At 41.2% G+C, this 13,189-nt stretch overlaps 1 protein-coding gene across 13 annotated transcripts in view; it reads left to right on the top strand.

Annotated features, from left to right (window-relative positions):
• ADGRF5 (adhesion G protein-coupled receptor F5) overlaps positions 1–12,997 on the top strand; it is a 120,697-nt gene extending 107,700 nt beyond the window's left edge. For 10 of the 13 annotated variants that reach the window (XM_025191435.1, XM_025191439.1, XM_025191436.1 and 7 more), the window contains 6 exons: positions 102–281; positions 806–2,176; positions 2,703–2,744; positions 2,844–2,903; positions 6,055–6,139; positions 6,494–12,997. In XM_025191435.1, coding sequence (XP_025047220.1) covers positions 102–281; positions 806–2,176; positions 2,703–2,744; positions 2,844–2,903; positions 6,055–6,139; positions 6,494–6,573 — 1,818 coding nt within the window. In that variant the 3' untranslated portion in view covers positions 6,574–12,997. The remainder of the gene's footprint in view (positions 1–101; positions 282–805; positions 2,177–2,702; positions 2,745–2,843; positions 2,904–6,054; positions 6,140–6,493) is intronic. The other 3 variants (XR_003091727.1, XM_025191443.1, XM_025191441.1) reach the window with 3 other exon arrangements.
• Positions 12,998–13,189: the final 192 nt, after the last annotated feature.

Raw genomic sequence — 13,189 nt, 5'->3', positions numbered from 1 at the left:
AAGGGAAGTCCATGTCTTTCACTAGGTCCTTAATGTGCACCTCAGCTGAGCACCCCGATCACACTGCCTACACATTACAGAGTCTTTACCTTCCATTCTAGGCTTTGCTGTCTAGTCCTCAGCCAAAAGAAAAGCTACCCGAATATCTGCAGAGTCTTGTGGAAGGGGTAAAAAAGGAAGAACAAGGAATAAATACGTCTCCTCCAGACCTGGGGGCAGTTGTCACCATCCTGGGTTTGGTTTCAACCATCCCAGAGGAGGCAGCGCAGTCCACAGTGAAGGTAAATTGCAGCTAAATCTTGTAGAAGTTGGCTGATTCTTTGGCCTCTGGGTCAAAGTAGAATTTTTGTTTTTTGATTAGTCAGCACCCAAATTGCGGGGAAACTGAAGGAGCCAAAAGGAGGGTAATAGGAAATGGACAAAGATAAGGATGGTGCTGGTTTTTAGTAATAAGCTGAGCAGAAAAGAAAGGCTCACTGGTTTAAGTTGGTTACGTAGGTCAGGTGGTTACAAGATGGGGAGATCAGGGTCAAAGATACTGGAGCTAAAAGCCAAGAAGATAGTTAGGAGAAAGGAAAAAGTATAGCAGCATTACAGAGGAAAAGGGGAGAAGACCTGGTTTGGCTGACACCAACTTTGAAAATGAAACAACTGAGAGGAAATACCAATATCTAGGTGTTTAATATGGACTAGACAAAAGAAGAAGATAGGTGAGAATGGTACCCAATTATTGTTACCGTCAATAACAATGACTGTATAGGTCCTGTAGGATTTTACTAAGGCCATCTATCTTTCTTTATTACAGAACTTCCTAACTGTAGTAGACATCATTGTCAGTAACACCACAATAAATTCCTGGAATGAATTGAACCAGCAGGAAACAAATAAGAGTTCTCTGTTATTAGAGTCAGTGGAGAGATTTTCCCAGTACCTCCAACCAGTCAATAATACCATCCCCTCTATTAGAAACACCAACCTGCAGTTAGAAGGCATAGTTATCTCTGAAGGCAACGGGTCACAGTATGCAAAGAACTTCACGTTCTCAGGTCCATCAGGCCTCAGTGGTAATGTACTAATTAATGAAGCACAAATTCAGAACTTACAAGCAAATACAACTATCATCAGTGTGGCTTACTCAACCCTTGGACAAATTTTGCCCCACCGCAGTGAGACCAGTGAGTCTGTGAATGGCCTAGTGATGACAACAACAATGAGCAGAAACATATCCCAGGGCTTTGAGATTATTATGACATTTGGAAAAAGCAATATTTCCCTGATCAATCCCCAGTGTGTCTTTTGGAACTTTACATCAGGACAATGGGACAAGACTGGCTGTAGGCCTGAGAACCGTGAGCAGGATGTCACATGCAACTGCACTCACCTGACCTCATTTTCAATTCTGATGTCACCCCATGCAGTGTCCATTGGAGGAAATGCACTAGATTATATTACCTACATCGGTTTGAGCATTTCCATATTGAGCCTGTTGGCCTGTATTTTAATTGAATTCCTGGTATGGAAATCTGTGACAAAAAACAGAACATCTTACATGCGCCACATCTGTATGTTAAACATAGCCACTTCCCTTTTGATTGCAGACATCTGGTTCATTGTTGCAGCCTCCCTCCATGACATAAAGGAGACAGTGAAGGACATCTGCATAGCTGTCACATTTTTCATCCATCTGTTCTACCTCTGTGTCTTTTTCTGGATGCTTGCTCTGGGCCTCATGCTCTTTTACCGTCTGGTCTTCATTTTACATGACACAAGCAAGACCACCCAGAAAGCGGTAGCTTTCTCATTGGGCTACGGGTGCCCTATCACCATATCAGTCATCACCATTGCTGTCACACATCCATATGGTGCTTACGAAAGAAGGGATGCCTGTTGGCTCAGCTGGGAGATGAGTAAAGCTCTTCTTGCCTTCGTCATACCTGCACTGATCATTGTGGCTGTGAATTTTATCATTGCTATTGTAGTCATAGGCAAAATCCTGAGGCCAGCTGTTGGTGACAAGCCAAACCAGCAGGAGAGGAGCTTCTTCATTCAAGTTGGGAAAAGTATTGGTGTCCTGACACCCCTGTTAGGCCTTACCTGGGGGTTTGGATTTGCAACTGTTATTAAAGACACCTCAGTGGTGTTCCACATACTATTCACAATTTTGAATGCTTTGCAAGTGAGTATTGAAGCTGATTTTTTTTTCTTCTTCATTTCACTTTTATTGCATTTATTTTTCTATTACCAAAAATGTTTTGCCTTATTGTGACTGTACCAGGCTAACCCTACATGAACACCCTAGGCAAGTATGGCAATTAATTTGGTAGCAACATTGAGCAAGTGTTCAAGATTCACGACAGGAAATTGACCTAGCCATCTTCTACTGCAATAACCAGGAACAATGGGGCTCTTTGAGGATGTGGCAACAGCCATAATTGGAAAATTCCTTGTCTCTGTTAGTTTCTGTCATATCTGTGAGATGGCGACAATGATTATTTATATTACAGTAATGCCTAGGGACCTCAGACAAGGCCCACTCTCCACTGTTTTAGAAACTGTACAGGCACATATGATGAGGAAGTCTGTTTCTGCCTTAAAAATGTGCTATTTAAATAAGCAATATAGACAGTGTATGAGGGATATATTGTAGTACAGTTAAATAGGAGATACATGCATGCTTTTAATATAATTCTCATGTTTCGTAGGGTTTATTCATTTTGCTCTTTGGAACTGTCTGGGACAAGAAGGTAAGAATTTGAATAACTCCTTATGCCCAAGACAAATATATGATTGTTATTTTACCCAAATACACAAAGTAATTGATTGACTTTATTTGCTAAACACAGGTACGAGAAGCCTTGCTGAACAAGTGTTCATCAACCAAATGGAGTTCGCAACAGACAAAGGTTAAATCTTCTCTTTAACAATACATTTTGCAGTTATTGTTTTAACTCTGCACTAATCTACATGCATTTCTAAAGAAACATAATTTTTATCTTATTTACTAGGACCTGGAAAATTATTTTTCAATATTCTTAAATTTTTACTTATAGTTTCTCAAAAACAGATGAGAATTTTGAGGAAAAAATATTTTCCTTTAAAAACCGAGTTCAAAATCTTGTTGAAAATTCTTAAATTTAAAATTTTGTTCAGTTGGGGGTTTTTTAATTAAGGAAAAATCAGTCTGGTCTCATCTTTACATACAGACTTCCACAGAAACAAATGGAGAATCTGAGTCTGGGTAAATGCTCATCAACTCAGGAAACAACAGAACTTGTGCTCAACCTGTAACTACTGGGGTTTAGAAGGAGAATTCCCATCCAGGCAGGTTATCACATAAGGGGTTTCTACACCTTCCTCTAACCAGCTGGTACTGGCAGTCAGAAAAAGGATAATGATGACCCATAAGTCTGACGTAGTATGTTAATTGTTGTGGTTCTGCTATTTGTAAATGTTTTAAAACCGTCGAAAAATAGGCAAATAAGAGACGATGGATTTTGTGCATGCAAAAATGAATTGTGTCTATCAAGAGTCATGACAGACAACAGCTACAGTTGGGTAAACCTGCCAACTATGAGAGCAGCCTCATCAGAGGCCAAGGATGAAATAGCCTTTCACTGTACAAGCTAGGACATCCAGGTCAAGGTTTAAGACCATTAAAGGATTTTGAACCCTAATGTGGAAGTGACACATTATCTAAGCACAAGTGACCTCAACTGAAGGGCAAAAAGTGATGCTCAGATACCTTGCCATGGAGGCACCTAAACTCTACCATTGCTGTACTGAGATGCTTTACATTTCAGTAGGCACCGTAGAGCTGTGTCTGTGTATAGGCCTAGAATTGCCCCAGTCTTGGCATAGCTGAGGAGCTCAGCATCCTGCTCTTCATCAAGCCCAGTTGGGATCCAGAAATAAGGCATTCCCTTACCTATGGCCCCTGCAGACCTGATCTGGTTCTCAGAGCACACCTATCATGTACCCCAATGGAAAAATGCAGCTGCAGTGGCTTTCAAAAACATGGAGGAGATGGAGACTTCCTAAAGAATGAATCACCTGCTCAGGAGGCAGGAAAGATGATTCATGGCAATGGTCAACACGAGGATGCTTAAACCCATATCTCTCACCCAGATTCCACTCAAGGAAGGTGGTGCCTAAGAGTTAGGTATAACACCTAACTGGTCAGTTATTTGTCAGGGCAACAAGAAGAAATTTGTGCTGTCCCTACCAGTGCTGTACTCAGTGCTATGGGTTTATGGAAAACATCAGTCTTTAGATCAACTACCTGATGCCTTTCAGCACATTCCACTTACTCCAGAAGTTTTGTAGAGGGTCTATCGGTTTCCTGTTGAGCTGGGAGCATTTTCTAACAATTTGCTTAAATTCCATTCTTCCTCTATTGCCTGATGCCCTGCAGCTGCTGGTTGTATGGCTGTTATGTTTGGGGGTAAACAGTATTACATCTGGAGCCAATCTAACAAGTCAGTCCAAGTAGAATGGTTCGCTTTAGCTACAATTCTACAAGCCACCAATATTGATATGGCAGCGCCTTTTCAGTCAGATTACCCTCCTGTATCAAAAATAAGCCATTTCTCTTTAAAAATAGAGATAAAAATCATTAGGCACATCTGATTCTGCACATCTAATTTGGGTACAGTTCCATTGACCCAAATCCTGAGAACCTTGAGCTCTCATTGACTTCTGATGGCTGCACCTTTTGAGATCTCAGCCCATTTCAACGGGAATGTTGCTTGAGAAAGAGGGAATAAAAGAAGTAGAATGACCATGCTTTGACCGTTGACTTAAAATTGATTAATTTATATTCAGCTTCTTCCTTTATCACCTGTTGAATCTGCATTTGAAAGCTAGTGAATTGCATTATTTAACTCCCAGTGCTACAGCCTCAGGAATCCAGATGAGGAAAGTCCTGTAGAATTTAACAGAGAGTGAGGACTTCTCGAAGCAATGCAGAAAATTCATTCTGTTCATAAGGTTTTACAATAACCTCTATGAACCTAAACAATCTCTATAGAAGCTGATTATTTTCCATCACTGTAGACTTCTCCAGTATTCCACAAAGGAAATTCCCATCATTTCCAGCAGTATAGATACACTTCAACCCTATTACAACAGCATGAAATCATTCTCTCCCAGCTCCTCTGTAAAGTACCAACTTTTTTGTAGGTTGCATTCCCCTGGCCTCTGGTGGGGGGAATCTTGCATGCTTGCATGACTGTAATTCTTTCTGACCCAAAGAGGATCTGAATTGCACTGCAATGCTAATGGGAATTCTCCTGAGCTCAGACACCAGGAGGCCGTTCCCTCTGGCAGGACAGAGCCTGGAGTCTAGCCTATTTTTCATATGCACCATTGAAAGGGAGGTTGCTTGTCTCTACATATTGTATGAGTCATCTGAAGTTATATCTGTGTGCTACATTTCACATCTACTGTGTTCATCACTATAAATGTACCTGGGGCTGGCTTGGAAGGTGCCCGACAAATGGCAGAGTTGCAGCCCTAGTGAATGTTTAATCCTAAAACATGATTCAGTCAAAAAAAGAGCAAGCTGCAAACACAGAGAGAAGAACAATTCATATCCTGTGCCAATAGGTTGACTTGGACTAGATGCCACCTTGGAGCCATCCACATGCTGCCCCCTCCCACCATTGAAAGCCTGTTTTTCTAGGGTACTGCCCAAGTGAATAGATACTGCTCAGTCAGTATGAGAAGAGGGGATTTTAAAGTCGCAAAGAATTGTCCCAGCAATGTGCCAGGTGTTGGAACATCTGGTCAAGCTGCTCAGAGGTATAATATTAGCCCACTCCCTTGCTTCAGTCCATGACTCCATCTTTTTAGCCTAGCCAATGCTTCAATAAAAGAGGGGGTAGTGTCTGTCCAAAATGAAGCTCCCTTTATCTAATTTGCCTCATGCCTCCATTCATAGGCACATCACTCTCTCACATGCACCACTGAACAGCATTTTATTCAAACAATTTCTTTTAAAGTATGGTTGTAGAAAATGTCTCTGGCTTTTAACTAAAATCGGCTTCCGTTTTACAGTCAACGTCCCAGGGAAACTCCGCACCAGTGTTCTCCATGAAGTCTCCCTTGTCAAAACCATTAAACAGTTTATGTGGCAAAACAGGTAAGTGACAATGGCTGTACTACCTAGCAAGATAACAAGCCTTGGCCTTGGCCTTAGCCTAAGTTTGCAGAGCAGAATTTTAGTTAATGTCCAGAACTCAGAGTAGGAATCGAGCGTCACCTTCCTTTAGCCAGTTTAACCTTTCATTGGCAGTATGCATGTATGAGTTCCCCATGTAGTGATGTTACGATCTATGGTATTGCCTCAGCCCAGAGACAAGATGCTTGTTAGAGGATCTCCCAAGTCATCAAGATGGCTAGATGGGCAGGTGTCACAGTCTCCATCTTCTAACATTAGCAAGTCCAGTGCTCTGCTGTCTGCATGTCCAATTCATTTTGCATTTTTTGCCCCCAGGAAAATATGATGTTTCATCCACAGAAACAATGAGCTTTTCGACTGAAAACATTTCCATGGCCAATTCTTTCTTTCACTGACGTGCTTTAAATGGCAACCTGAGTATCTGTAAAGGGATTCGGTTCCTCTTGGCCAAGCTGTGAACCAAAATGAAACCTATCTGTGAATCGTAGAGAAGCAGACTGTTTCACACAGACCATGTTGCTTGGCACATTCTTTAAGAAGCATCCTTCTGTCTAACATGTCAGACATGGAATTCTTCGGGAGACCAACAATGGCAGAAGTAATTTAAAAATATTACAACTCTACTAGGGTCCAACCCTGTAAGTGTCTGAGAGCCCTCAGCCTTCCTTACAATCAATGAGAAAGTGCTCTATGCAGTATTGAGCCATGCAACATAACACTATGTGCACAAGACTTCATGTGGTTTTAATAATTTCTCTTTGCTTAGTTGCCTGAATGACTCCAAATGCATGCCTATAAACACACATGCTTCATTGCCCTGTAAAAGGACCTAATGATTTTTATAGCTCAGCTCATCTTGGAACCACTGGTTCAAATCCCAAACATTTCAGCTCAATGGACTTGCCCCACTACTCACTTCAATTGATGGATCAATTGAGTACTATAATGGTTCCTGCATGGAGATCTCCCAATAAAACTAATCTGCTTTTAATTGTTTTGAAAACCCTGAGACCTTCTGTGGTGCTTCAGTAAGAAAACGACAACTTATGGTAAGAGACATTTGACTTCTGTCTTCTACCACAGTGGCAACTGCATTCTCCCCCACTGTGTATGTAGACAGTTCCATGCTGTACGTCTTTGTGCTTGGGTCTTCCATTGACAAGGAGAGCAGTCCCAAAGTCAGAAGCCTTGCAGAATCAGTCTCAACCAGGAGAACATACTGAGCACTCACAGGATGAAAGATGCTATTGAAATGATTGCTTTAATTTTGAACTAGTGCGCTTTGTTTTAATTTTTTGCAACCACTGAAGAGTCTAATGATTTAAGCACAGGCCTGCAAAATATTCAATGCCAAAAGCTGAAGTGTTTGCAATAGAAGGAACGCTTCACATCTGACAGAAGGAGGTTCACAAGTTTCATCCAGTTCTAGATTTGAGGTCAAGTTCAACATCCTTCTTAACTGGGGCAATTCCATTTGGCCCACCTCAATACAAGGCGAATTTGATCTTGTGCTGCGCTGTGGGATGAACCGGAAGAGAAAACCTAAGCTGTATGGAGAAGGTTCTGTTATTGGAGTGTGTGTGATCATTATTGAGGACAAACAAAAAAGGGCATCAAGTGAATTATTCATGCATGCAACAATTTCTTTTTGCATTTATGATGTAGACCTAGTCCACTGCTTATAGATTAAGAATTGATTCCTTTTCTTTCAGATATAGAGCCTGTCATAGCTATCTAGCCTTTCAGTGCATCTGCCTTTCTAAAACATCCATCCACTTCTTCCACCTGAAATAGTCCCTAAGCCATCCATTTCTTCTAATCTCTTCCATAAATCCACTGTGAACTATTGACTTGAAGCACAATTATAGTTTCATGCAACTAGAAGGTGTTCACTCGGAGTGAGCTAGGAGATCGATTTATGCACAATAACATGTGAGTTTCTGTGCATAGTGTCAGCAACTGTCGATTTTCTGGATCATGGTGTACACATAAGAGGTCTAGTCAGGTGCCTGGTAGAGTCCTGTGACCATCATACCAAGACCTTCAACATTTATGCCTAGGGAAGAGTATGGAGGAGTTAGAGGCTGTCCAAGTCCTACCATCCCCCTTTAGACCATTGAGATGTAACCCAAAGGCCAGACCAAACCCAGACATTCAGTGCCTCAATGATTGTAATTTCTGCCAGAGAACAAAAAAGGACTGCTGCTAATTGCCTAATGCCTCAGCGAAGATACGTTTCTGTTGGGGTGATGTCCCTTAGCATTTCTCCAACCAACATGTTTGTGCATAGTATAGTTCCATTATATTTTATATTGTTCAACCACGTTGCTTCAGCCTGAGACCGCATTAGCTCTCAAAAGCTAGGCAAGCTAGGGCCTGATGAACACTTGGGTAAGGGATTGCAAAGCTAAACTGAATGTGTTTCAGCTAACAACATTAAGTAGGAGGCTCTCAGTATTGAATGGAAAGGGGCACTGTGCAGTTGGAGGGAATGTCTTTGGAATAATATGCAAACTATTCTACAAATATTCATAATATTCATGATTATTGTCATAAAAAAGCTTCTGGCATTTTATGGAAGAATATCTTGTGCCCTGACCAAAAAATCAACCTAAGTTAAACATGTCCTGCACAAAGTATTGCCCATTGGAGAGTCAACTAGAGCTGTTATTTATTGTGCATCTCTGTTCCCTCTACCCAGTGCCTGAATCAAAGGTGCTGCATTGTACACTGTGACAAATATATCATGGAAAAGTGTGTGCTATTGCTGAGCTCAATTTAACACAGGATGAACAAAAAGTTTGCTTACTGATTTCTGGTCCAGGATCGTCAGATAGGAAAAATAGCAGCAGAGGTCAATAGTAAATCGGGGCTTGCTTCTTTCTTGGACAACATGTCTGCACAAGGGATAAAGGAGCAATAAGTATTCTCATTGCCTCTACCTGGCCCTTGGATCTAGATGTGAAAAAGTAAGGTCCTCTAACCCTCTTCTTCTCTGGAGCAGGTAGGAGAAGGTGGTCAGAGTCTTGGAAACACGTGCTCCATTTTATAGGCTGTGATAGGCTGGCTTTAGCTCAAGTATATACAATACCTAAATGTCAGATTTAGCCCCTTTTCTGTAAACAGCTTTGAGATCCTTCACAATGAAAGGTGCTGTGTAATAGAAACCCTTTTTATCTAAGTTACAGTGATCTCTAGCATTCACTCTACGAAAGCTGACATGAATAAATGGCAATAGCGCAATGGTTCTAGGGCTTATCAACCATAACATTCAGATCTCATTTCTGAGGAGGTCGTGGTGCTGTGATTTCTTCATGACCCTTTCATGTCTCAGCCATATGAACTCTGTGTAGTCCTGTTATAATTGCCCCAAGACGGTTACATCCACACAGCAGCTGCATTTTTTAAAAATCAATGGAAAAAGCAGTAAGTCACACCATCTTTAAACGAAGTTGACTAATCTTACTGTTTAAGTAACAACACAGCAGGCATGTCTACATGAAATGCTTCATGTGCAGAAGCCTAATTGTACTGTGCTTTAGCATGGCACGCAAAGCCTGTGCTAATGCGTTAATGCGCAGTAGATTTAGTGTAACGTGCAGTAGCATCACAAAAAAACCCATTCATCTGTGCTAATGTGCAGGAGCGCTGATTATGGCACACGAAGTTAGTACCCATCATTACAGGTACTAAACTTAATGTGCTGTAATTAATGAACGTGTAGACACACACAGCATCTCTTTGGATACTCCTGCTATCCCCCTTGATGGATTCAACAGTTAAAAATGATTGCTGCAGCCTAGGAAAACAGCTCACCACTATTCCCTGTCCAAATGCCTAACAGCTCTTTTCTTTGAGACTAACTCAGCTAATCTTTGTATAACTTCTTTCTCTATTATTCCCTGACCTAATGCTCTTTTATAAAAGTAATGTTATTCTTCCCTTTGTAGGATAATGCCTACTGGACTTTACAGGTAAAAGCACTTTATTTTTGTACTATGAAGTTTTTCTTTCTAATATACACTTGACATTTTAAAAGTACAGGTGAAAAAAGAAACACCTGCTTATTGTGTAGATATAAATGTGTATACATATATTGTGGATATATATGTATATGTTATGACACTGCTTGTTAATAAACCCTACTTGCATAGAGCTCACAGGGCCTAGGTGCGTGTCCTTATTCAATGTAAGGATTACTGCTGTCACAAAAGCACTAATTGCAGGTTTGTACCTCAAGCATAAGCTAGAGGTTATTACTTGCTGAGGGACCTGATTTAATTTCTGTAATCTCTCATGAAGTTGTTTGGCTATTGGGACCATGTTAGATCTTCTACAGCATCAGTGATTAATGACTGATGCCTGCATATACCGGAGGATGTGCACACTACTAAAGGTTAAGAATTGCTGTGTCTGAGATGTGTTTTGCCTGGTGATAGTTTAGGAACATGGAGAATTGAGTTTGCTTGGCAAGGTTTTCTCTAGAGATGGACTAAAAAGAAGTGTTGGGATATGAATTAGGGGTAGGGTCAGATTGATCCTAAGGCTGAGTCAGGGCTGCAGTTCAGGTTCAACAGCACAGACAATTCACAAGATGCTGCCTTTACATTAAATAAACTGGAAAAAAGTGGATCCTTCTGATTTAGGTGCTGACTTGAAATAAGAATTGCACGGAGGTCAAGTCTGAACTCAGGATACTTGGACCTGACATTCTGATTGTGTCTTACGTCCAGTTTCTCAAAGAAAGACGACTAAGCAAAAGGCAGAGGTTATGGCTCGAGTCTTTTAATTTCTCCCTGCTGTTGGACTGCACATTGCAGTGCAGGCAGATAGGGCAGTGACAGCTAGATGGATGAACACCTTAGTGGGAATCTGGCAGGGCTCAGGAGCCAATGCACAGGATCCCTCCCAGCCTGAGCTTCTCAGCAGTGGTTTCCTAGTGCCACCTTGTGGAAAAGTTGAATCAAAGACAGAGAAGTGCTAAATAATTCCTTTTGTCTCCTCAAGGGAGCTCAGCACCTTTGAAAATGTGACCTCCAATGGTTCTGAGCGTGTGAAAATCTGACCCAAAGGTGATGCATCGGAGCATTTGATGAAAGGGATGTGTGTTTCTATGAACTGGTGAATGCAGCAGTAGCTACTGTGAGAAAACAGATAGAGTGGGACTAAGGCCAGGAGGCTGATAAGCAGACTTCAGCAAGGAGCCCACCTCCCTGAGCTACTTGCTGTAGCTTGTCCAATCAACATTGGTCTGTCGGAGCCCTATAATTCATCCAGGCCCTTAGACTTTGTCAACAGTTAAAGCATTTGATGTAGCTTATCTTGTCTCAGCTACTTTAAAAGATCACACCTACTGTATTAAGATGAAAAGTATATTTAGATTTCAGAAGCCATCCCACCAACACAGCGAACTAATCAGCTGATCCATTACTGTACTTTCTCGCATATAGCCCACACACTGATATAACCGGCACCAATTTATAACCCGCGGAAAATTGTATTTTCGGAAAGTAGTCCGTGTATAGACTGAGCCCATGTATTCCCCGCACCTGATAGTGTCGGTACCAGAGATGATTTTAAGCCTATTAAGCCTGAGAGGTGCTCTGCCATGAATGAACAAATTTCACCATTGCACTAGCGTGCACCGTGAGTGGTATAAAGTTAAAACCAATGGTTATTTTCAAATGGGTAACAATGCCCCAAGAAAAGATCCCAAATGGAGTTGCAGTTATTTGCAATAAGAAAGGGTGGATGAATGAGGATATAATGAAAGAATGGACAGAACGCTGTTTTCGAACATGGCAAGGCGGGTGGACCAGCTATAGCACTCGTATCGTCATCATCCAGTATGTCGTACAACCTGGAAATACTATTCAAACAATTATTAATGCACTTATTAACTTCTGCTACACTTGTTTTTGCATAAATGGCTCTGCATAGCCCACACCCTTGTATAGCCCGCACCCATCCATCATGTTTGTAAAAAATTATATATGCGAGAAAATATGGTACATGGCACCCCTTCTTTCCAGGAAGCAGTAGTTCTGTGCTTGACTTTGTGTGCTAATTTGGTAGAGGATTGTTACAGTTGCCCCAAAGAAAAAGCTGTGTGTTGATTTTTTCCCTTGTCTTAAAACTTCTAGAATAAAAGGCTACCTACTATAACAGTTCTGTTTCTCACGTGCCCGAAAGCTTGCAATTAACAACATTTTTTGGCAAAAATCTAGCTGATCTAATCAAAGATGTCACCTCTACCACGAGCTCTGATGTCTTGTGCTGCTAGACCAATACGGCTACAATCTGGATACCTGACACATGGAAGATATCATATTTTAGTAGATTTTTTAAAATGAAATCTTAATAATTTTACAAGGAGGAAGCAAGCTTTACCACCTGAAACCTGAGACCCTGCACCTGCCTTTGTTCAAGGTAATCTGCATTCTCACTAGAGCCCAGAGATACCTCACCACATAGGAAATTCCTTCCCAGAAGAGCATTACATCCTTTTGCTCCTCTGTGAAACACAAAACGTCATAACCAGAAGGAAATATGACTGCATCCTGCTTGCCACCAAACAACTGCGAGGTAAACTAGATTTTTCCAACTTTTCTCTGGGCCTAATCTGCATAAAATAAACTGTTCCAAACAGGAGATTATGCTGCATCTTCAACTCTCCTATGAAATATGAACTTTCATTTCTCTCTACACGAACTTATACAATCTTTCCTCCTGTGCCTGAAGAAGGGTGCTTATGCCTGAAAGCTTGTAGTTAAAGATTTTTTTTTTTGGCATAATCTATTTGGTCTAATAAAAGATATCACCTCTACCACGAGTTCTGATTCCTGTTTCTCATGTAAATACTTATAAACCACGTCACCTTTTACCTTTCTTGCTGCTGAGTCCCATGCCTTGTAAAATGGGTATGATAGAAGGGGGATTAAGATGGATAGCTACAGCTCAGAAGGCATGAGTTCAAGCCTTGATCCACCTGTTGATAGGTACTAGGTCATT

Source organism: Alligator sinensis, unplaced genomic scaffold (assembly GCF_000455745.1).
Source record: "Alligator sinensis unplaced genomic scaffold, ASM45574v1 scaffold1666_1, whole genome shotgun sequence".
NCBI lineage: Eukaryota > Metazoa > Chordata > Crocodylia > Alligatoridae > Alligator > Alligator sinensis.
Note: the sequence above shows the minus strand (reverse complement) of the source record. Positions and strands in the feature narration are given on the sequence as shown.